General features: G+C 39.0%; 1 protein-coding gene across 1 annotated transcript in view; it reads left to right on the top strand.

Annotated features, from left to right (window-relative positions):
- The window catches only part of OXSR1 (oxidative stress responsive kinase 1), a 90,953-nt gene that overhangs the window by 15,088 nt on the left and 50,833 nt on the right, over nucleotides 1–25,032 (top strand). Inside the window, exons 3-4 of the mRNA XM_034662234.1 lie at nucleotides 8,798–8,906; nucleotides 16,753–16,894. Coding sequence (XP_034518125.1) covers nucleotides 8,798–8,906; nucleotides 16,753–16,894 — 251 coding nt within the window. The remainder of the gene's footprint in view (nucleotides 1–8,797; nucleotides 8,907–16,752; nucleotides 16,895–25,032) is intronic.

Below are 25,032 nucleotides of genomic sequence, written 5' to 3'. Positions count from 1 at the left end.
ATTGAACTTTTAGCAGATTAAAGAAATACATTTCTTCAGAGGTTGGTAATGTGTGAGCAGAAGCTAAAAAAGAAAAGTGCTAGAGTGATCTTGAGCCTCGTTGGTGAGAGAACATTACATACACTGGGAAAGAGATGCTGATGGAAATCCTGGGTAGTGATCTTGGATTTACAGGTGGCCACAACCCCTTAGAGCATCATTTGGGTATTTGAACTGCAGTGATCAGAAAAGAAGTCTGTAAATTGTAAACTCATTGTTTTGAGGAAAAACAGAATTTTTTTTTTTTTAAGATTTTATTTATGTATTCGACAGAGAGATAGAGACAGCCAGCGAGAGAGAGAACACAAGCAGGGGGAGTGGGAGAGGAAGAAGCAGGCTCACAGCGGAGGAGCCTGATGCGGGGCTCGATCCCATAACGCCGGGATCACGCCCTGAGTCGAAGGCAGACGCTTAACCATTGTGCCACTCAGGCGCCCCCGGAAAAATAGAATTTTTAACCTACATATTAAGACTGGAATTTGAGAAGCCCAGTATGAATTTGTATCATTTGCCAGTTATTTTACATAACCCATAAGGATAGCATAAAGGTGAATGAAAGTCTTATTTATTCCCTCATGATTAAAGAAATGGAGGTTCAAAGTTTACATAACTTGACTGTGCCCACATGATGGTAACAGCAAACATCTGTTTAGTGATAGGCACTTAAGTGTACTTTACCCTCATAAACGCCTCCATGGGACAGGTGGTAGCTCCAGTTTCGATGAAGGAAGTAAATCATACAATAAGTGACAGTCTGGATTAAAAATCAGGTCTTTCTGAGTGAAGTCTAGTATTTTCTACTTCATGTAATGGTAACTAATTATAGTCTTCGTTCAAAAGTAGAGAGACCATCTATTCTTGGATATTTGACATCTTATATTTGTGTTATAACACTAGGGCCTTACTTATAGAGGGATGCAAATTTGGTATAGCTTAGTAAAAGAAAAAAAATAAATTAGACCTCCATAATTTTGCCCACATAGTCCAGTAAGCTTTACATTACAAATATAGTATTTATATATTTAGCAAATAAGGAGGGGGAGAAGTGACTTTTATTTATTTGAGATAGAGAGAGCATGAATGGTGGGGAGGGACTGAGGAGAGGGACAAGCAGACTCCGTGCTGAGCACAGAGCCCCAGGTGGAACTCTATTCCAGGACCCTGCCATCATGACCTGCGCTGAAGGTAGATGCTTAACTGACTGAGCCACCCAGATGCCCCTTAATAAAACAAATTTAAAATAATAGTCCTTTTTGGAGGGCAAACAAGTTAAGATACCACTAAAGTCTGAAGAAGCATTGAGAATATAAAGAGGGTTGAATTTATATGTGGTGTTTGTAGTGTCAGGGACCTGAGATTTGAGTGAGAAGGGCTCCATTTCTAAGAGATAAGAAGCCCTTTAGTCTTAGAAAATCTATTAGATCCGCATACCAAACTTGTGGTATCGTGATTTTAAATTTGTTTTCAAAATGGTCTCTACTGTAATATAGAAAGGGTGCTGATGTGAACCAGGTTCTAGGTGTGTATCCTGTGTGACAGTTACTAGTGAGGAGGCAGTATATTGTTCCTTTCTCTTGTCAAAATGTTTTCTTGTCTGACAACCTTTGCTAAATGTGATGGGAAAATCGGCTGTCAAATCTTACTACGTTTATTTTTTCCAGAGATGTTACTCACAGGCAAACTAAGCAGTGTTTTGAGCTTTTTCTCTTCTCTGGTAGATGCTAGGACTAGACTCATTGGCCAGACAGCTGAGGGTAACATGAAGAGGCTTAAAATGTCTTTCCTTCTACTGGGAGGCTCACAGTCCAGTTGAATGAAGAGGTAAGGCTCTTGCCTCTTGTACAAGGCTGAGCATGATAGACTCCTAGGAGAGGTGTTAAGTACTGTGAAGTAAGAGGAGGAGGCTTGCGGGGCGCCTGGGTGGCACAGCGGTTAAGCGTCTGCCTTCAGTTCAGGGCGTGATCCCGGCGTTATGGGATTGAGCCCCACATCAGGCTCTTCCACTATGAGCCTGCTTCTTCCTCTCCCACTCCCTGTTGTGTTCCCTCTCTCACTGGCTGTCTCTATCTCTGTCGAATAAATAAATAAAATCTTAAAAAAAAAAAAAAAAAAAAAGAGGAGGAGGAGGCTTGCTTCTTGTATACCCAGGGCTGCTTTAGGTATGCTTTGAACAGACAGAGATAGAAACCCTACCAGGCAGGGGTTTAGAATTAGGAAAGAATTCGTTTTTATGTATATATTCATAAATATTAATATAACTGAAACAACATTTTCATAAAACAGTTCTTAATTCTGTGGAATGCACTCTGATTTTCTATTTCTTTTTTATTTCTAACTTTATCTACTTAGTTTGTGTCGTGGCCCATGTGGGTTGCAACCCTTGGTTTGCGGTACACAGGGCCACACAAAGAGGTATGAAGACTCTAAACTGAGGCAGTAACAGTGATAAGGGAAAGGAAAACACATTCCATAGACATTTTATAGATAGAAGAATTGTTAGTTTTATTTATTTATTATTATTTTATTTTTTGGTGGGCAGCAAAGCAAGGTTTGTTGAGCAATAGCAAAGTGATAGCACAAAGCTCCCGAGGAGGGAGGGGACCTGAGAGGGTTGCCCCAATTGTTAGTTTTAGAATGAACATTCCATGAGGGTAGGAACTTTATTGTGTTCAGTCAGTATGAATGAATGAGTAAATTAACATTACTTGAGGACTGACTGAATGGTGTGAAGTGGAGGAAAACTGCTTGCATTGGGGTAGTAAAAAACCAGGAGTAGGGGCGCCTGGGTGGCTCAGTCGGTTAAGCGGCTGCCTTCAGCTCAGGTCATGATCCCAGGGTCCTGCGATCGAGTCCTGCATTGGGCTCCCTGCTTTGTGGGGAGCCAGCTTTTCCCTCTCCCTCTGCCTGCCATTCCCCCTGTTTGTGCTCTCTCTCTCTTGCTTTTTCTCTCTTGCCCTCTCTCTCTGTCATATAAATAAATAAAATCTTTAAAAAAAAAAAAGAAAGAGGGGCTCCTGGGTGGCACAGCGGTTAGGCGTCTGCCTTCGGCTCAGGGCGTGATCCCGGCGTTGTGGGGTCGAGCCCCACATCAGGCTCCTCCGCTGTGAGCCTGCTTCTTCCTCTCCCACTCCCCCTGCTTGTGTTCCCTCTCTCGCTGGCTGTCTCTATCTCTGTCGAATGAATAAATGAATAAAATCTATAAAAAAAAAATTAAAAAAAAATAAAAAAGAAAAAAAAAGAAAGAAAGAAAGAAAACCAGGAGTAAATGTTAGAAATCAAGATGAGTGAGTTCCAGGAAAGAATGAAAGTCATCGTTAAGCAATGCTTGAGAAAGCTTCATGTGGGGGCGCCTGGGTGGCACAGCGGTTAAGCGTCTGCCTTCGGCTCAGGGCGTGATCCCGGCGTTACGGGATCGAGCCCCACGTCAGGCTCCTCTGCTGGGAGCCTGCTTCTTCCTCTCCCACTCCCCCTGCTTGTGTTCCCTTCTCTCACTGACTGTCTCTATCTCTGTCAAATAAATAAATAAAATCTTTAAAAAAAAAAAAAGAAAGCTTCATGTGGAGAACAGAGAAGTCCACACAAAAGCTCTGGCAGCAGCAGGTAACAGGACTTTCAAGAAGGCACTTTCAGTAGGAGGGGTGGAATTCACTTCCATGTGGAAGGGAGCTACTGAGAAATTTGAGTCAGAGTGAATATAGCACTCCTGCAAAGCACTTAGATATTTATTTTTGCTTGAAAGGAGAGGGAAAAGGATTACTCCAATGGGAGTTAAAATAAAGGAACCCCCCCCACACACACCCCACCTTTGAAGGAATAGAAGAGAAGGAAAGAAATATTTAAGGCCTTTTCAGTTTGAATTTGATGGTTCTCTGATAGTCTCCTGTTAGAGGACCTTTTGTGGTTCCCCCTCTCAGGGTAGAGCTGAAAATCCTTAGCTTCACTTTTAAAATTTCACCCCAATTCTGCGTGCGTGAATTGTTACCTTCTCTCTCCCCTCCCCCATTCAGTTGGTCACCAAGTCCTGTGATTTATACCTCTTCAGTATACCTCTTGACTCCTTCCTTTCTTTCCATTCATATTGCCATGTATTTATTTATTTATTTTTAAGATTTTTATTATTTATTTGACAGCATAAGCAGGGGGAGCGAGCAGGGAGAGGGAGAGGGAGAAGCAGGCTCCCCACTGAGCAGGAAGCCTGATGTGGGACTCAATCCCAGGACCCTGGGATCATGACCAGAGCCGAAGGCAGATGCTTAACCAACTGAGCCACCCAGGCGCCCTGCCTAGTATTTTTTAAAAACTATTTTGAGGTAGTTTTAAACTTCTAAAAGAGTTACAAAAGAAGTACAGAAAGTTCCCATATGCTGTCCACCCATCTTTTCCTAACAGTAACATGACCACAGTGTTTATCCATGATTATCCAAACTGAGTAGCTAGTTCTTTATCGATTTTCAGGCTACTGTTCATCTCTCACGCAGGTCATAGCAACAGTGTTCAGCAGTGTCGTTGCCTCTAGTCGTGCCTTCTCTCATTTATTTTCCATATTGCAGCCATAGTGATTTTTATGAAACGGTACATATAGTTGTTTTTTTTTTTTTTTTTAAAGATTTTATTTTTATTTATTTGACACAGAGAGAGAGACAGCCAGGGAGAGAGGGAACATAAGCAGGGGGAGTGGGAGAGGAAGAAGCAGGCTCCCAGCAGAGGAGCCTGATGTGGGGCTCGATCCCAGGACTCTGGGATCACTCCCTGAGCCGAAGGCAGACGCTTAACGACTGAGCCACCCAGGCGCCCCGGTACATATAGTTAAACCTTTGATGCCTTCCCTTTGCTGTTAGGATGAAGCCTAAATTCTTGAACACAGTTACATGGTCCTTTTGATATGGTCCCATGTAATTAAACAGTCAAACCCATAAAGTCTAGTTATCTTTCTTGTGTCAGTGTAGTAAAACTTCTTACAGGAAGCCTTCCCTGATTATCATTCCTATTTTCTGATAATTTGCCTCTCCAGTGAAATCATGTAGCATCTGGTACTTCTCCTATCCAACTGTTTATCATTGTGTGTTGTTAAATTAATATTTGTGTAACATCTTCACCAGTAGTCATTGTAGTCAAGCAGCTAGCACTGTGCCTGGCACATAGTAGGCACTTGGTAGATATCTGTTGAAAGCATGAACCACTTACCCTAGACAGGCTTACTCATTGTGTCCTAAAATATGTTTTGCATATTTTATCTTTTTTTTTTTTTTGTAATTATGTGTGCCTTTCACCTTACACTGCTGTAATTTCCCCATATCCTGCGAACTAAACCTGGTTCCCACCTCTCTTGAGAGGACTTCTTGCCTACCTTCACTGTTCTTTCCAATGGATTCTTGTAATATTTACTATCTTTACTACTCATTGGCAATATATGTTGTCATATATTTGTTCTCATATGTACTTCTCTTATCTCTTTTAATCTTGTATAACTATGTCAACAGGGAGGTGCTTACTTTAGTTTTACTTAGTTTTTAGTACAGAAGACTATGCTGGTGACTTTCGAGGTTGCAGAAATGTATATGACAAGATCCTTGCTATAAAGGAATTTACATTCAAGTAGAGAAGATGAGAAAGGAAAAACTAATGTTCATGGAGCAGTGCTTTTGAATCAGATTATGGGCAACTTTTACACAATTGATTTTTACTTAACAAATACCAAGGTCATAGGGCAAGTACAGTACTTGAATAAGTAAAAAGTTATATAAAGTACTATAGGATTTAATTCATTCAGTGAATATTTATTGAAGGTGTACTGTGTGCCAGGCACAGTGGTAAGTGCCATGAATACAGTCTTAGCTTTCACTGAGCTTAAAGTTTTGTGAAGGATACAGAAAAATAAGCAGTTATAGGATAATATAAGTTCTGCAGTGTTTAGGGAATCTACTTTTTTTCATGGATTTTTTAAATTCAAGTATAGTTAACATACGGTGTTATATTAGTTTCAGGTGTACAGTATAATGATTCAACAATTCTGTGCATTACTTAGTGCTCATCACGATAAATGTACTCTTTAATTCCCTTTATCTGTTTTACCATCCCCCCCCCCCNCCCCCCCCCCCCCGCATTTCCCCTCTGGCAACCACCAATTTGTTCTCTGTATTTAAGAGTCTGGTTTTTTGGTCTCTTTCTTTGTTTTTTTTTTCTTTTTTTTTTTTTTTTAAAGATTTTATTTGTTTATTTGACAGAGACAGCCAGCGAGAGAGGGGAACACAAGCAGGGGGAGTGGGAGAGGAAGAAGCAGGCTCCCAGTGGAGGAGCCTGATGTGGGGCTCAATCCCAGAGCGCTGGGATCACGCCCTGAGCCGAAGGCAGACGTTTAACGACTGTGCCACCCAGGCGCCCCTGTTTGTTTTGTTTCTTAAATTCCACATATGAGTGAAATCATATGGTATTTGTCTTCCTCTGACTTACTTCACTTAACATTATACCATCTAGGTCCATCCATGTTGTTACATATGACAAGATGTCATTCTTTTTTTATGACTGAATAATAGTTCAGTGTGTGCGTGCATGCGTGTGTGTGTGTGTGTAATATGCATCGGCTTACATTTAAGGATCCACTTTTAAGTACTTGCTTTATGGAGTTCTCAGTCCACCAGGGAGGGACAGGTAAATAAGTACCCAAGGTACTGTCCAGTACATATGTGCCATGATATAAAGAGATACACAAGGAGTTTGGAAGCCAAGAGACACCTAACTCAGCTTGGGAAGCTGGTGGAATTGATAGTTTGGCTAGATCAGAAGGAAGAATTAGCATTTTTTGCCAGGGTAAAATAATGAGGGATGTACATTTGAGGTAGAGGGAACAGTGGCATTAAATATCCATGGTTAGAAGAAGCATGCTCACCTGGGGTTTACTATGGCTGGATTATAGAGGGTGTGCTGGAGTAGAGGTCAGTGAGGGAGTAGGATTGAGACTAGAGAGGTGAGCAGGGCCCGGATCACTCAGGGCTCTATAAGTCCTTTTGTCACACCCAAGCTAGTCTAAATTCATAACCTGAGGTAGAATAAGCTTAGAGGGAGCTCAGGTTTCTACTTTGGACTTAGTTTCTGACCTTTCCATTTCAGTATATTTCTCATTAGGGTTAGAATGGTTAATCATTTCACCAAAATGGGAAGAAACTATTTTCAAAATAAAGTAAAACCCACAAACTAAAAAGCACCCTCTACCTGAATAGACATTTTTCCAAAGAAGACTTCCAGATGGCCAACACATGAAAAGATCCTCAACATCACTCATCATGAGGGAAATGCAAATCAAAACCACAATAACATATCACCTCACATCTGTTAGAATGGCTAAAATAAAAAAGACAAATAACAAGTGTTGGCGAGGATGTGGAGAAAAGGGAACCTTCATGCACTATTGGTAGGAATGTAAATTGTTGCAACCACTATGGAAAACAGTGTGACGGCACCTCAAAAAATTAAAAATAGAACTACCATATGATCCAGTGATTAATTCTGCTGCTGGGTATTTACCCAAAGAAAATGAAAATGCTAATTTGAAAAGATATTTGCACCCCTATGTTTATTGCCATAGCCAAGATACTGAGGCAACCCAAGTGTCCACCTGTATAGATGAATAGATAAAAAAGATGTAATTTTACACACACACACACACAGAGACAGACACACACACAGTAGAATAGTACTCAGCCATAAAAAGAATGGCATCTTGTCATTTGTGACAACGTGGATGGGCCTAGAGGGTATTATGCTAAGTGAAGCAAAACAGACAAAGACAAATAACATACGATTTCTCTTACGTGTGGAATCTAAGAAACGAAACAAGTGAACAAATGAAAAACAGGCTATTAAATACAGAGAACAGTCTCGCTGCCATGGGCCAGGGAGATTGGTGAGAGAGATAAAGGGGGTTAAGAGATATAAACTGACAGTTATAAAATAAGTAAGTCACAAAGATGGAAAGAAAGTACAGCATGGGAATATAGTCAGTAGTATCATAATGTTGTATGGTGACAGATGGTGACTACATTTGTGGTGAGCAGTGAGTACTATATAGAATTGTCAAATCACTATGTTGTATTCCTAAAACTAATACAACATTGTATGTCAACTGTACTTCATTAATAAAAGTAAATTAAAAAATAAAGTGGAGCACCTGGATGGCTGTGTTGGTTAAGTGTCCGACTTGATTTCGGCTCAGGTCATGATCTCAGGGTTGTGAGTTCGAGTCCCACGTCTGGCTTCCCATTCAGCATGGAGTCCGCTGGAGATTCTCTATTCCTATCCCTTTGCCCCTCCCCCTGCTCGTGTGTGTGCATGCCCTCTTTCTCTCACTCTGTCTGTCTCTGAAATAAAATTTAAAAAGAAAATAAAGACACTTTAAGACAAGCAAGATAAAACAAAAACCACCCTCTATTTATTAGTAATTATCCACTGTGGCTGCAAAACCAGATTTCCCAAGAGAGTTTTTCAAGGGCACCTTGAAGAAAAACGTGTCCTAGTGGAGGCCTCTGTGGTGCTATGTAATGCTGTGATTAATAGTGCATGTTTCTAGTTTCAAAGATTATGAATGGAATTAGCAGTCAGAATGGACTAAGGGAAACGGAGGGGTTTTTTGGTTTAACTGTTCTCGAAAAGGTCAGAGCCATGGCTCACAAAGGTTGTAATATAGTCTTGGGATTTTCAAATCTGAATTCACTAACTTGAAGGCTTGCATCTAATAAATTATCATGTTTTCTCTTCTTTGTAGAAAGAAATTCAAGCCATGAGTCAGTGCCATCATCCTAATATTGTGTCTTACTACACGTCTTTTGTGGTAAAAGATGAGCTGTGGCTAGTCATGAAGCTGCTCAGTGGAGGTGAGTAGAGTACAACGAAATGCTAACTTCCACTGCTTGGAAAATCACTAAAAATACTATTTTTTATCCTCGTTTGGTGTTCATGGACATTTGCATTTGAGGAAATACTGAAAATATAGTATCCGCTAAAGATGCTAGTTATGAGCAAGACAGTTTTCACACATGGCATTTGGTTGCCATGCCTCTTAAATCTCTCTTAATCTGTGATGATACCCTCCAGCTTCCTCTATTCCATGACAGAAACTTACTGAAGGTTCTGGTCTGGAGGGTTTGAGAATAACTATCTTGTAGAATGACCCACATTTTGGATTTATCTGCTCATTTCTTCCTGGTGATATTTCACTTGATTTGTATTCCTCTCTTTCTTGCAAATTGAAGATTGGACCTAAAGGCTTGATTAGATTTAAGTTAAAATTTTTTGACGATATTTTGTGAGTAATGCTGTGTGTTCATAGCGCATCATACTGGGAAGTATTTGTACCCTTGTTATATATTTAATGGTGATGTTACTTTTGATTGCTTCAGGTTTTGACAGCTAGGCCTCAGCATGGAAAGGTTAACTTTATTTCCCTTTGCAGCTAGCAAGTAATCTGTGAGGTGATACTTGGGCACTGTGAGTATCGAGTTCCCCACCTCAGGCTTTTTCTTTTTTTTTTTTAAGATTTTATTTATTTATTTGAGAGCAAGAGAGCGCACGAGCAGGGGGGAGGAGCAGAGGGAAAGGGAGCAGCAGACTTCCTGCTGAGCAGGGAGCCAGACGCAGGGCTAGATCCCAGGACTCTGGGATCATGACCAGAGCAGAAAGCAGATGCTTAACCAGCGGAGCCACCCAGGCGCCCCCTCGCCACCTAATAAGTCTTTCATTTAATGATTTTAGCATCTACTCATAATCCTTGTTTGAATCAATTATTCTGTCAGGGGTTGCACAATGGTAACTTATGGTATCCTTTCTTTTACACTTAAAAACTAGCATTCTTCTGTGTAAAGGAACTTTACCTCATTTACTGGGACTCTTTGATTTAGTAGTTCCTACTAAAAATGGAAGATATATAATTGATTCTTTTTTTAAGAATCAATTTTCAGAGTAAAAATTTGGTTTAATATTCACCTCCAACAGTAACAAATGAGAGGGTTTTCTTCCCCCCCCTTTTTCCTGTTGGGTAAGGCTTTTATTTTTTTTGAATATCATTATAATAAAGACACAAAGAATTTTATGTATTTAGTGATTTTCAGTCAGTTTTACTCTATTTTTTTTGATGCTTAGATTGTCCAAAATTTTGTCAGTGAGTCTCACTTTAAGCTTACTCTTGTGTCCTTTTGACATGAATCCATTAGTCTTTGGTTACTTCCTAGTTTTTTGGTTCAAGATTTCCTAGGGTCACATTTATATTGCTTTTACCAGACCCAGAAGCAGCCAGTATTCTAAGGGTTTTTTTTTTTTTTTTTAAGATTTTTTTATTTATTTGACACAGAGAGACAGCCAGCGAGAGAGGGAACACAAGCAGAGGGAGTGAGAAAGGAAGAAGCAGGCTCCTAGCAGAGGAGCCTGATGTGGGGCTCGATCCCAGAATGCTGGGATCATGCCCTGAGCCGGAGGCAGACGCTTAACGACTGTGCCACCCAGGCGCCCCATAAGGGGTTCTGATCTTTGTTAGGAGAAAGGTATTCAGAGAGCATAACTGGGATGTTGGGGATGTTCATTGCTACTACGTTGTCATCATTTCAAGTTGTAAGAACTTGGAAATATAGTGTATTAAAAATTATGATTTGAAATTAGTGTTTCCAATTCATTTAACATTATAGACTTTTAAGGCTTCTTTTTTAAATTATACTTGAGTCTCTTCTCTTACACAGAAAATTTTGATCCCCAATATTTAATATAATTAATTATGGTGCTTTATCCTGCAGTATGTATACAATTATTTCTGCTCAGGCCCTTAGAATAAAATGTAAGTATTGCCACTTGCCAACAGCGGGCCATCATCGTGTATAGATTTAAATGTTTTGTTATGGTTACCTGAATGCCCAAGTCACCTAGTAAATTAGACATTTTGCCAAGGCATGGATTTGGATCATGTGGCAAGATTGAGACAACCACCCAACCTCCCCATCACTATGCTTCTCGGTTTTTGTTTGCATATGAATTTTGTGTGGGAGCATGATTTTCCATTTTAGATTTGATAATATTGTACCTCATTGAAAGCCGTAAAGGAAAGAGCACAGGCTTTAGAATTAAATTCCACTTTTCCTACTTAGTAGGTTTATGTCATTGGGCAAACTATTTAAACTCTTTGAACCTGTTACTTTTCTGTCACATGGAGATACCTTTCTGTATTTTAGGGTATTGGGGCGTAGTAAATGAGGTGACGTATGTCACCATCTGTCATTGTGCTGACATGTAGATGCACAAGAAATTTAACCATTAATAATAATCCCTTGTTATTTGATGCTTTTCAGTGTAGCCAGAATCACCTTTTTGTTTCAATCCCATTAGTGTCACACTGGAGAAACTGGATGGCTTTGTTAAAGGCCCTGTTCATATGATGGTTGGAATCCTTGCTAACACCAACCACCTTTCAAGATGGTGGTCAAGCATGGTTCTTTCAGTATGGACAGATATGGGAATATTAGGTAATACTGTATCTTTCATTATTGATCACCTATAGCATAATTTTCTTTATTTATAATTTACAAAAATGTATAATACAGTTTTTAATGTTTTGCTAAAAAGTCCTCTGATGAATAGGAGTACATTGTCTTGCTTAATTCCTTCATCCATACCTGTATGCCAGCCCATCCTTTCTGCTACTCCTAAGCAGAATGAATACGTATTTTTAAAGAATCCCTGTTTCTTTCTCAAGGAGTATATATTCTGATCTTAGAAGGGACAGGACATGTAACTGGGTGGGATGTCTTTTAGAGGTACCACTCTGTCCTTCCTGGTCTTAGGTTCCTGGGACAGTGCCCAATTTTTCCAGCCCTGGGACTCAGCAGATTTCCTGGAGGATAATTTTCAAACATATTCCAGCCATTAGCTCTCTTTTTAATTACTTATATTTTTATGAGTCAGCATAATCTTATATTTAAACTTTTTTTTTTTTTTTAAAGATTTTATTTATTTATTTGACAGAGACAGAGACAACCAGTGAGAGAGGGAACACAAGCAGGGGGAGTGGGAGAGGAAGAAGCAGGCTCACAGCAGAGGAGCCTGATGTGGGGCTCGATCCCATAACGCCAGGATCACGCCCTGAGACGAAGGCAGATGCTCAACCGCTGTGCCACCCAGGCGCCCCTAAACTTTTAAGATATTAAAGAATTGACATCTCTTTTTAGGAAAATGAAGTCTTGCTTTTTTAGTTACAAAGCAAGTAAACATTTAAACCGAAGAGGTACATTAAACACTTTTTAGAAAACAAAAGATAGAACTAAGCACAACTTTAAAATGTTTTCAAAATACAGAGAAACTGTGCCAAGATTTAGAGCTCAGTTAAAATTCCATTCATCAAATACTTACTGATGACCAATATATTGGTGAATCATACTGTTAGTTCCTTGCTCTTAGGGGCCTCATAGCTAATAAGGAAAAGTTACAATTAAATAATTATAAGTATGTAGAGGACCAGGAAGAAGTATCAGGTGCCAGGGGTACAGGTACCAGGAGAACGTGACCTTACTGAGGGAGAATGGATGCGGTGGGGTTAACAAAGACTTCCCTCAGGAGGTGATGTTTAGCTGAGACCTAGAAAATTGGTGATAATTAGCAACGTGAAGTGGGAGGTAGAGGTGGTATCAAGGGAAAGATGGGGGAAGTGATCCACATAGAGGGAACATCGTGCAGAGAAGGTTCTGGAGGCAGGATGGAGGTGTATGTTGTGAACTGATGGAGACCTACAGTTGGAGCCGAGAGAGTGAGAGAAGACCATTGATAAGCAGGGGCTCCCTTTGAATAATTAAATAATATAAATAACCAGAGTTAACAAAAGTATCTTTAGACTACCTTCTTTCACATCAACTTTTTTAGCCAAAATATTTAAAACAAAAGCATATTTTTCATTTAGCAACATTGCCCTGATGTAGAATTTATTAAGCTAATTAAATCATAAACTGAATTGCAGCTATCACTTTTAAACCTATCAAGCAGGTGGACATTATGGTTAAAGTAAGTTTAGATTCAGTGTGTCAATATTATAGTCATTTCTTACTGCTTCCTTGTAACTGATACTCCTCTGTGAATTAAACTCTGATGTTGAATATTGGAATATATTAGCATAGGAAGTAAATCTTCAGAAATTGGAAGCAGTTCTGATCTAAATAGCTATTTCTGCAATTTACTAGTACCAAACTGCAATTTAAGAGTTTTAGAAATCAAAGTAATTAAGAAAGCTTAATTGCCAATTAAGAAGAGAGAGAATGCATTGTGGCATTGAAGAAACCTAATTTAAATTCACTATCTTAGTGAATTATTTTGTTGTTTAGAGATGCTCTCAAGTTTGTCATCTTCCAAGACATAAAAAGTATGGGAACTTCTTTAATCTAAGCAGGACCCAGGTAAAATACCTGGTATTAATAAGAGTGACCAGCTTTGGTTGTTAAAGCAACAGTAAAGTGGCATGTCTGTTTGAAGTGGAATACTTAGCCCAAGCAAATTTTGTCACCTTTGAAATCTTCCATGGCTTAGGAAGACACAAACAAAACCCAGTGGTTAAATAGTGGTTGAAGCTTCTTGGCAGAAATTCTAGTAACCAAAATGAGTGAATTTTGGATTCAAAGAGTGTTTTTTCATAAAAGTAAACTGAGGAAATGAACATGTTGACTGAGTAATTTGAGCTGTAATCATGAGACTTAAAACAGGTGTCTAAACCAACAGCTGTTCTGTCACTTTTTCAATATTATTTTAATATTTAGTAATGATTTTCTTGGGCAGTTTAAGTATTGCATTGCTTTTTAAATGTTCTATGCCATGGGCTAGGAAAGCAGACATGAGATGGATTTTTTGGAATAGGTGTCTACGTTTTGGCTTTTTGCTTTGTTACCAAATTTGTACCCATTCCCGCTTGTTTTCTAGTCTCCTTGATTTTACTAATGCTTAGATTTCAGTGGACACTGTTCATCAGGTAGCCAAGTTTGTTAAAATACATCTTCTAGGGCCCACTGTGGATCTCTTGAATGACAGTCTGCAAGATCTGGAAATCTGCATTTTTAACTAGTTTGCCAGCTAATCCCTTCATGTGTTAAAGTTCGAGAACTGATTATCCCTGCAGAATATTTCTTTCAGATTGTGCCCAAGGACATAAGATGGTGTGTGCTGTTATAACCTTCCCTCGTTATTACTGCTTTTCCTTAAGCGCTAATTGAATCATCCAGTGATAATATACAGTCTTCTTTTGGTTAACGTATTTTACCTTCACTTTTCTTAGTTGATATGAAGAGTTCTATGTAATTTCGATATTTGAGGAAGGAGAATTATAAGCAACATCATCATGTTAGATGCTGCAAGATGCTGAAGAAATAATTCAGGAAAAAATGGATACCTTCCAGGACCAAGATTTGTCAGTTAAAGATCAACGTCTTCCTGATATAATTATCCCTCCACCTGTAAGGGAAGACTGAAATGGAAAAGAAACTGTATATAAGAAGAGGGGATTTCTTGGGGTACCTGGGTGGCTCAGTTGGTTAAGTGTCTGTCTTTGGCCTAGGTCATGATCCCAGGGTCCTGCCCACATCAGGCTCCCTGCTCGGCGGGGAGTCTGCTTCTCCCTCTCCCACTCCCCCTGCTGGTGTTCCCTCTTTCGCTGTGTCTCTCTCTGTCCAATAAATAAATAAAATCTTAAAAAAAAAATCTTTTAAGATTTTAAAAAGGAGTTCCTGCTTCAAACTCTTTAAAAAATACAGATCTAATTTTCTGTATGCCCCAAGTCTCTCTTGCTCCATTTTTTTGATCCCTCAAACTGGAAGTTCCCAGAAAGTCAGCAGTTATACCATGTGTATCTTGACATAGTTTGTGGCATCCAGATCTAGTCTTGCATCTAATATGGCCAAATTTTTGAATAGATAAATTGTGTTAATTTTTAATTCCTAGTAGGAATTTCTTCCTTTGCATTCCTTATTTTAGATACTCTTTACATTACAAATGTGTAATTCAGTTGGCATTTATTTATACAACTGTCTTCTTACTAGGCAGTTCCTATGTGGCCTGGATTTCTCAGAAGAATGAAACATATAGCCTGTTGGTATAGTTACTTTGCTTTGGGGACTAATATGTGATTGATTAAACTAAGCAGAACAAAATGTCTCCTTTAGGCCTCTCCCTGTGTGAGTCATAGTCTTGTGAATCCCAGCAATAAAGAGGGGAAAGTATGTAATAATGTATTTGAAAATGCCACCTGGAATCTGGAGCCTTCTTAGTTCATTGTCTCTAGAGTAAACTGCCTGTCTCCTGGGGAGTGGCAGTGGCCTGGCTTCCAGAGAGGGGGGAGGAATTTGGGCATCTTCTTCCTGGATAAATGAACTTTCAACCAGTTTTCCTTTTTTCAGCCTTTTCTTCAGTCTCCTCTCATTTCCCCTTAGGTAAGACCTTGCTGTATGTGCTCTACAGGGATATGTTGTTTCCTGATTGGCACACTCTCCTCCACAGGCATCGCAGTTCCAGATAGCTCTGCTCTGCTTAGTTAACTTGTTCTGTGTTCCTTCCTCCAAAAAATGATTGTTGTTTCTCTTCCTTATCTTCTTTGTTTTCTTTTTCATCCTGGATTTATGCCCCCCTTTTTTTTTTCTATTGAGTTTATCAAGTTAGTGGATTTCAAGTGGGAGCTAAAGTAAATGTGTGTGTTTTGAAGGACTTCATCTAGACCTTTCCATCTATTTGGAAGTACTTTTTTTCTTTTTTTTCTTGTAAGGGTGTGAAATAAAAGCACACACTAGGGCAAGTTTTCACCATAAGTGTGTGTTTTAATTTTAGTCTTGATCATGGAGGTCTTGAGCCAAGAAATGGAAATCTAGTCTTTTCTGTTCTATTTACGTTATATTCTACTTCTTAGCACAATTTCTGAGATCAGAGATTGTTTTGTTTTGGTTCTGTGATCTTTATGGGCCATTGTAGTGTCAGAAATCGTGTGAATCTCTAGCAAACTTTTTTTGATTATAATAATTAGTTATGGTAGTCAACATTCTATGATTTTAATTACTACGTAGGTGTCTTTTCCCTGTCTCCCCCCAGTTTTTAGTCGGAGCATTATTTCTGATCTGGGGAAGAATAAGAGTGAAAATACATCTGGGCTATTATCCTTTTTTTTATCCTTTTCATTTTTTCTTGCCTAACCTATTTTATTATTATTTATTAATCTGAAGAATAATTTTAACCCTTAGGTTAGTTTGCATATACATGTGATCTTTACTTGCTAAGCATTTCTTCTGTAATTTGACCTGCATTGCTATTGTATTTTTGTATATTTATTCGTACAATGTTGCATAATCTGATCCATTGTTGGAAACCTAAAGTAGTCGATGATATCTTACCACTAAAGTGTTATTGATGGGTATGGTTTAGCTGGGTATTCTTCAGATGTGGTTAAAAATCCTCTTACCTTTTCCAAATTCTTATTTTAAAAGTCTAAAGGAGATGCTGGTGTAACACTGCTATTTGGATATTAGGGTGCTTTCTGTTTTAGATTGCAATCAAGAATAAGTTACTAATATTAAACTTCTGTATTTCCTTGTATTTGCTATTTTTTCCTTTCCTACACAGTTAAATTTATGAAAAGGCTTACATGTGGTTTGATTTCAAAATGGCTCTGAATTACACTGAATGAGTCAAAAATTTATGGCAAATTTTGTCTTCTGTTTTCAGGTTCTGTTCTAGATATTATTAAGCACATTGTGGCAAAGGGGGAGCACAAAAGTGGAGTCCTAGATGAACCTACCATTGCTACAATACTCAGAGAAGTGCTGGAAGGGTTGGAATACCTGCATAAAAATGGACAGATTCACAGGTATGTAAAAGACAACACTGCTGTTTTGGAAAACGTAGTAGTTGTGCTGTATCATTTTGTTAAGACTATTCCCCATTCTTCTGCAGAATATCTCTGAGTGTTATGGCTTTTTGTATCACTAGTTTTAGCACATTGTGGTTAGGGTTTTAATTACACAGCTAGCAAGTATTTAAAAAATAACATATTTTAGTCAAATTGGAAAATACAAAAACAGGAAAAATTCATCATTTCCTGTTGGGAGGCAATCATTGCAATCACTGATGACATTTCGTGATATTTCTTTCCAGTTTCTTTTATATGCTTAAAAGATACTTAAGACAAAACTATGTATAGGTTTTATTGTTTGTTTGTTTTTTTTACCTTGAGTATTTTCTCAAATTATTAAAAGCTCTTTGTAAAATAACTTTTTATTAAGACTTTTTTTTTTTAATGTAAAAAGATATGTATCATTTCATAGTCCAAGTATTCCTAGCTGTCTCTATCTAGTCAGTCCCTGGGTAGGGATAATAAGAATCCAAATGGTGATGGATGGTATGTTACCCAAATCTGTTTAATCCCTGGATTTAGTTTTCCTTCACATCAGGCAATCTTTTCAGTCATTCTTAAGGATAGTCTCACTGGATATAAGAATTTGCCGTTGGCATGGCTTTTCTCTCAGCAATTGAGAGATGCTGTACTACTTAATTCTGGCCTCCAGAGTTTCAGATGAGAAGTCTGTCGTTTGAATTGATGTTCTAATATGTTATTTTTCCCTGGCTTCTTTCAAGATTTTTTTGTCTTTGGTTTTCTGAAGTTTAATTATGATTTCTCGGTGTGGATTTCTTCAGGTTTATTCTGTGTGTGGTTCCCAAACTTCTCGAATCCGTAGGATTTTGCCTTTTACCAAGTCTGGGGAGTTTTTAGCCATTATCATCTTTGGGTAGTTTTTCAACCCATTTTTTTCCTCCTCTTTTTTATGGGGCTCTGATAATGCAAATGTTAGCTGTTCTGTTATTGTACTGTAAACCCGAGGCTCAGCTTAATTTTTGTCATCCTGTTTCTTTTCTCTGTTCAGATTGAATAAATTCTCTTGATTTGTTCTCAAGTTCTGATTCTGTCCTCCGTATTCTGCTCTAAAACCCATTGAGTTTTCTATTTGTTATTGTAATTTTTTAGATAATTTGGGTTTTTTTATAGCTTTTCTTTGCTGATATTTTCTGTTTTTTCATTTGTTTTGATAATCCCAAACTGCATGTTGAAGCATTTTTATAATGGCTGCTTTAAAATTCTTGTCAGATAATTCCAAGATCTGATTCATTTCAGTGTTGATGTCAGTTAATTGTCTTCACTTATTAAAGTTCTTCCTGGTTCTGGATATGATGAGTGATTTTTTAATTGTACCCTGGATATTTTGGATATATGTTAGGAGACTCTTGATCCCATTTAAATATATATGCTAGCAGATATTTACCCTGTTTGGGGTTAGTATATAAGTCTTGGTCTACTTTTGTGGGCTGTAGTTCCAGTGACAGTCCTTATGGTGCTGTTCTGGTTTGTTTTATTACCTGGCACTGCTGGGACTCTCTACTCAATCCGTGCTGATACAACCGTTGAGAGCAAAAATGCACGACCCCAGCCCTGGTGCTGCTAGGTGGAAGGTGGAAGATAGATGCTATACCTGTGGGTCTGTGAGCACTTTTATGGGCCTACTCTATGGGCCAGGCCACTTGGTGCTAGTGGGGCTCCCATTCATTCTCTGATGGTATTGTCTGTGGGGATGAAGGCATTTGCCTGAGCCACCTTTTGCTGCTGGATAGAGAGTTGGGAGATACTGGGCCTGGGTTGTCCTTTGCCACTGTGTGGAGGGCCAGGAAGTGCCGGGCCTGGCTTGTTCTCTGCAGCTGGATAGAGGCTGGGGGTTGCTGCGGGTGTGGGCAGTATGGGCCTACCTGCTGCAGTGGATGTGGGGTGGAGAATGGAGTTTCCCATTTGGTTCTTCATTTAAACATCTGGTTCTGGCATAGTGAGCCAGCCTGCAACTCCAGCTATGTGGTCCTTTGCTAGGTTTGTGCTAGGTTGCCCCTTTCTTGCTCCTTTGGCCACAGAGAGCAGGCTTGGAGGGTTTTTTTCTGTTTTTTTTTGTTTTTGTTTTTGTTTGTTTGTCATCTATGCCTGTTGATACTAGTGCCAGTCCAGGATATGTGAGATTAAAAGAAAAGTCAGAGAAGCCTTTGAAAGTGGACTTGGATTAGTGTAAATGTTTATAGCAAACTCTAGTGCAGCCACTAAAAAAAAAAAAAAAAAGAATTGATATTGCAGAGAGGAGAGGAAAATGGAATCATGTAAAATGCTTAGTTAAAATCAAGGCAGAAAAAAGTTGGAAGACACAACAAGATTGTAATCTTAAAAATCACCTACCTTTAAGGAACTAGAAAAGAAAACTAAGAACAAGCTAGCCCAAAATTAGCAGAAGGAAGTAAATAAAAAGATCGGAATAGAAATATATGAAATACAGATGTTTTGGATGTGACACTAATAGCAAAAGCAACAAAAGAAAAATTAAACAACTGGGACTACACCAAACTAAAAAGCTTCTTCATGGCAAAGCAAAACCATCAACAAAACGAAAGGGCAACCTAGGAATGGGAGAAAATATTTATTTATAAACCGCATTATCCAGATAGTAAGGGATTAATATCCAAAAATATACAAGGAACTCCTACAACTTAGAGACAAAAACGATAAATAACCTAACTAAAAAGGGGGGGGAGAGGCTCCAAATAGACATTTTCTCAAAAAACTATATGCAAGAAAAAGTACTCTATATCACTAGTCTTTGGGGAAATGTAGTTAGAACCACAATAAGATACCATCTCACTTCTGTTAGGATATCTGTTTTCAGAAAGACAGATAGCAGATGCTGGATGAGGATGTGGAGAAAAGGGACCTTTAGTGCACCAGTGGTGGCTATGTAAACTAGTACAGCCACTATAGGAAACAGTAGGGAAGTTCCTTATAGAACTACCATATGATCCAGCATTTCCACTTCTGGGTATATACCCAAAGGAAGTGTAAAATCACTGTGTCGGAGCCAATTTGAAAACAACCTAAGTATCCATCGAAGGGATAAAGATGTGGATTATTATTCAGCCATAAAAAAAAAAAGAAGGAAATCTTGCAGTTTGTGACAACACGGATGAACCTGGAACACATTATGCTAAGTGAATTGAGCCAGACAGAGAAAGACAAATACTGCATGGTATCACTTATAAGTAGAATCTTAAAAAAAAAAAAAAAAGTCAAATTCATAGAAACAGATAGTAGAAAAGTGGTGTCCAGGGACTGGGGATTTGGGGATATAGGGAGACATTGGTAAAAGAGTACAAACTCAGTTATAAGATGAGTAAGTTCTGCTAAGAGAGTAGAACTTAAATGTTCTCACCAAAACGTAAATATGTGAGGTGACAGATGTGTTAATTAACTCAATGGTGAGAATCCTTTCCCAGTGTATACATCTATCAGACCATCACCTTGTAACACTTTAAATTTAATCTTACAATTTTATTTGTCAGTTATACCTCAGTTTTTAAAAAATCACCTAATTAACTCTAATCCTTCAGCAAATAGATAAGCAAAGGCCCAGAAAAGTAACTGATTAAAGATCAGGCAACTGGGACTCCTGGGTGGCTCAGTTGGTTAAGCGTCTGCCTTCAGCTCAGGTCGCGATCCCAGGGCCCTGGGGTCGAGCCGCATGGGTCTGCCTGCTCCCCCTGCTTGTGTGCTCTCTCTTGCTCTCTCGCTTTCTCTGACAAATAAGTAAAATCTTAAAAAAAAAAAAAAAAGATCAGACAACTATCAAGTGCTGAAACTGAGGTTTTAAGGAATAGAATATGGAGGGGAAAAAAAGCAAGGTATCTCCCCACCCCCACCACACACACACCTACAAACTTTTAATTAGGTTATTCTGAGAATAGCACCATTTTAAAGAAATTATGTCAGTGAAATCAGCCCATTTATAAAAGTATCTTAGTCTAGGAAAAAAATAATGCCTCTAGTTGTGTAAATTTTCCAACCAGCTTACATCTTAACAAAGAAAGGTGAACTCTTTTTATGGTAATGAAGCAGAACAGTTGACTCTAGGGAATAATATATAAACTAGAAATCTTGGAAACATTGAAGGCATATTCTTCAGACAGTAGGATTTTTCATCTCAAATTATATCCATTTGTTTCGTACCTAGTTAAAATAATGTGTTAACAGATAACTGAAAAAGGGCATGACCAAAGATGAAACATTTGGGAATATATTTCCTGTGCTGTCAAGAGGAAAAGGTGCCCTGAAAAACAGGATTCCCGTCCTCTGGACAGTGATAACCCTATGGATATATACCTTGATACTAGCAATAAACATAATTCAGTTACTACCTCAGTTCTGATTTCATGTTCATCAAGCAACCTTCTAGAAAAAAAAATGTGCCAGAAACTGCTAATTGGCCCCTAGCGTGTCTCCTTCTTTTTGAATTATAAAAACATGACATTTTTACAGGGCATATGACCATCCAGAAGAAAGGCAACATTTCATGGTCTCCCATGAGGACCAGATACAACTGTGTAAATTAGTGTCTAGCCACTGTGATGAGAACAAAAATGTATATACTACTTCAGAGTTGTTCCCATAACAGGTTTTGTCAACCCCCAGCCCTAGTGACATTAGGGCTGGACAGTGCTTTGTTGCAGGGGCTGTCCTGTGCATTGTAGTATATATTTAGCAACATCCCTGGCTTCTACCCATTACATGCCAGTAGCACCTCCCCCGCCCCAATCCAGTATAACAACCAAAGATGTCTCCAGACATTGCCAAATGTCCTGAGAACCACCGCTAATAGAAAGTGGCATAATCTCTATTTCGCCTTTCCTTCCTTCCTTTGAAATGTGGATGTGGTGATAAGCCATCTTGGACACCGTAACAGGAACTTAGGGATGGTAGAACAATGTGATAGAAGGAGCCTGAGTCCCTGATTCTGTGGAGTCACCATGCTGGACCAATGTCACTTATGCCTAGACTATTATATGAGAGAAAAAAAAGCAATCTTCTACAGCCATGTAGATCATCAGGGATTGATAAACTATAGCCCACCAGTTAAATCCAGCCTGATGTCTGTTTTTTGTAAAAGCAGCAACAAAGCAGTCAATGCCCATTCATTTACAGATCGCCTGTGGCTGCTTTAGCACTATGAAAACAAAATAATGGTGGCAGAGAACATCTGGCCCATAAAGCCTAAAATATTTACTCTCTGGCCCTTTAAGAAAGTTTGTTGACCTCTGGTGTAGATAATAACAAGCATTCACTGAAACTTGTGTGCCATATAGTATTCTGAGTAAATCGTGTATATTACCTCATTTAATCTTTACAGTTAATTGATGAGGTAAGCTACTCTCTCATCCCCATTTTACAGATGAGGAAACTATGGCAAAGAGAGGTAAGTAATTAGCCAGAAGTCACCTACCTAGTGACATAGCTGGGACCCGAATTTAGGCAGTGTGCTTCTAAAACCTGCTAGGAAGGAAAGACTATGCTAATCCATGAAGCTGGGTATACATTAATATCAGTTACATTTTTTTAGTTACTAAATAGAATTTAGATCTGTCGCTGGAGTTATTTTCTTTAAATACACTATGTGTTGTCTCTTTTATTTAATATATCCAGTCCCTATTTTAAAAGTCGAAATCTTCACTTCGGAACACAGGAAAAAGTATGTTTTTTATCCTAAAACTTTACATATACAGACTTTATATAGTTAAAGGAATACACATTAAGGTCACTGTCTTTTTTAGAAAGCAGTGGATAGATTCACATCAAGTTGAGGCAAAAATTCAATCTGTGTTCAGTTTTGTATGATTATAACATCTACTTTGAATATTTATCAGCCCTCATTTAGCTAAATGAGTAAAAGAGCCAGAAAAAATACTGGAAGAAAATAATGGCCCAAAATTTCCAAATCATGAACCATGATGAGGATGAATACAAAGAGATCTGAGTAGACACACTGTAGTTACACAGTATCTTGAAAACAGCAAGATTTGGAAAACAACTCATCATGTAGGGAGAGTGGGAAAGACTGAATGCTTGTGTCTCCTCAGAATTCGTATGTTGAAACCTTATCAGTATTGTGATGGTATCTGGAGGTGGGGGCCTTTGGAATGTGATTAAGTTATAAGGGTGGTGTGCCCCCATGAATGGGATTGTCCTTATAAAAGAGACCCTAGAGAATGCCCTTGCTCCTTCTGCCATGTGAAGACATAGTGAAAAGATGGTCACCTATTGTTAGAAGGTGGAAGAGGGTCAGTAATCTGTCCTTCACACTGAGAAGGCATTTGGAGACCGAAAAATGACATGCATCACTCCATACTGTTTACACAGTTTTATTTGGAGTAACTTCCTGATAGGGGATTGCATGGACTGGCAGTCCAGGCAGTGGTGTGACTGTTCTCTGCCCCCATTCTCTGTCTAGTTCAGATCTTAACCAACAGTTTTTATAGTGTGAGGGGCATGGGGGTGATATCAAAGGGTAGTTACCTAAATTGGCGCCTTCTCTGTGTGTCACTTTAGGGAAGATCAGAACGAGCCTTCCCATAATCCGGTCAGGGCATTCATTAACCTCCACGGGGCCTGGAACACGTGGCTCCACGGGAGGTCATTGTGCAGGCATGGACAAAAATGGAGGGCCAAAGATGGAGTCAGTGTTGTCAGCACTCCTATGCCTATGAACCAGGAAGTGGATCCTCAGCAGACACCAAATCTGCCACTGCCTTGATCTTGGACTTCCCAGCCCCAAACGTGACAAATAAATGTTCGTTGTTGAAGTCACCCAGTCTGTGGTATTTTTGTTGTAGCAGCCTGAACAGAACAAGCTAAGACAATAGCAATATGATTGACAGCTGACCTATCAGAACAGTGGAGGCCAGAGATTAGTGAGAAGGGGCCCAACAACCCAACAACCCCTTCAGGATTCTTATCTTCCTGGGGAATTATTCCTATTTTTTAAAATTATATAATGGCCCTTTCCATTCCTAGAAATGCTTTTGTATTAAAGACAATTACATCTTATTTTAATATGACTGTACTGGCTTACTTTGCTAAGCATGTCTTTCACTGTGGCTCATTTTTTCGTAGGGTCCTGATTTTATGAAGAGGTCTCAGTTCTACTCTCAACCTTAAACTAGTCCAGTGCCATGTGTTCTGTTTAGGGGGTGGGTTTTAAAACCTGAGGTTTTAGCCATTTCTTCTCTCTCCCAAGGCTTACTCCTCTGGCTCCTAAGTGTCCCTTTCATTTTTGAAACTTGAGGATTTCCTTGTCTTTATTTCCTGTTCAGCTATGTGACAGTTTCCCTTCCTAATTTATCCAGCATTTCTTTGTAGCAGGGAAATGGTGGGTTTTGCAGCAAAGCCCTGGGCAGTAATGATGAAAGACTGTTTGCCATGTTACCGGAATGGATTCTCTATCTCATTCTTTAAATCAGAGACTCTCAACCTTGGCTGCATATTGGAATCATCTGGGAAACTTCAGCGAGTACTGATTTCCTGGATCCATTGCAAGACGTTCATTTAATTGGTCTGACATGAGGCATTGGCATTCGGGCTTTTAAAAGCTCCCCAAGTGATTCTAAGGCAGCTGAGGTGGAGAACCCCTGCTTATATTTCAGTAGGAACCACTCTGAGCTGTGAGCTTCACTGAGACTTCAGCACACTTGGGAGATGTTGGTCTTACTGGGAAACAGACGGACCTATTTAGTAGGTTTCTCTTGCTACTCCTCATCTTTATTTCTGGTCCATTTGTGTGTTAGCCTGGTGGCTTGGGTCAGATAATTTTCCTTCGTCTTCTCTATGATCCCCGCTGACCCTCTAGGCTTTAGAGGTTTTGACTAGGGTGAACAGGTCTCTGAATTAGACTTCTGCTTTTCTCTCTGTATCTACCTGCTCCAATATTTTTCCTGTTACAGAGATTAGCTCTAACAGAAATGTTGGCTAGTTTAAGATGCCTAAATGTAGTATATTTTCCAGCTTTAATTTTGATTCATTGCTTGTCTTGACTTTTTTCAAATTTTCCACAAACTGTGCCTATTGATGAGTCATAAAAATGTCCTGGGCAGTAACTTTTG

This window comes from Ailuropoda melanoleuca, chromosome 6, assembly GCF_002007445.2.
Source record: "Ailuropoda melanoleuca isolate Jingjing chromosome 6, ASM200744v2, whole genome shotgun sequence".
In the NCBI taxonomy this organism is placed as follows: domain Eukaryota; kingdom Metazoa; phylum Chordata; class Mammalia; order Carnivora; family Ursidae; genus Ailuropoda; species Ailuropoda melanoleuca.
Note: the sequence above shows the minus strand (reverse complement) of the source record. Positions and strands in the feature narration are given on the sequence as shown.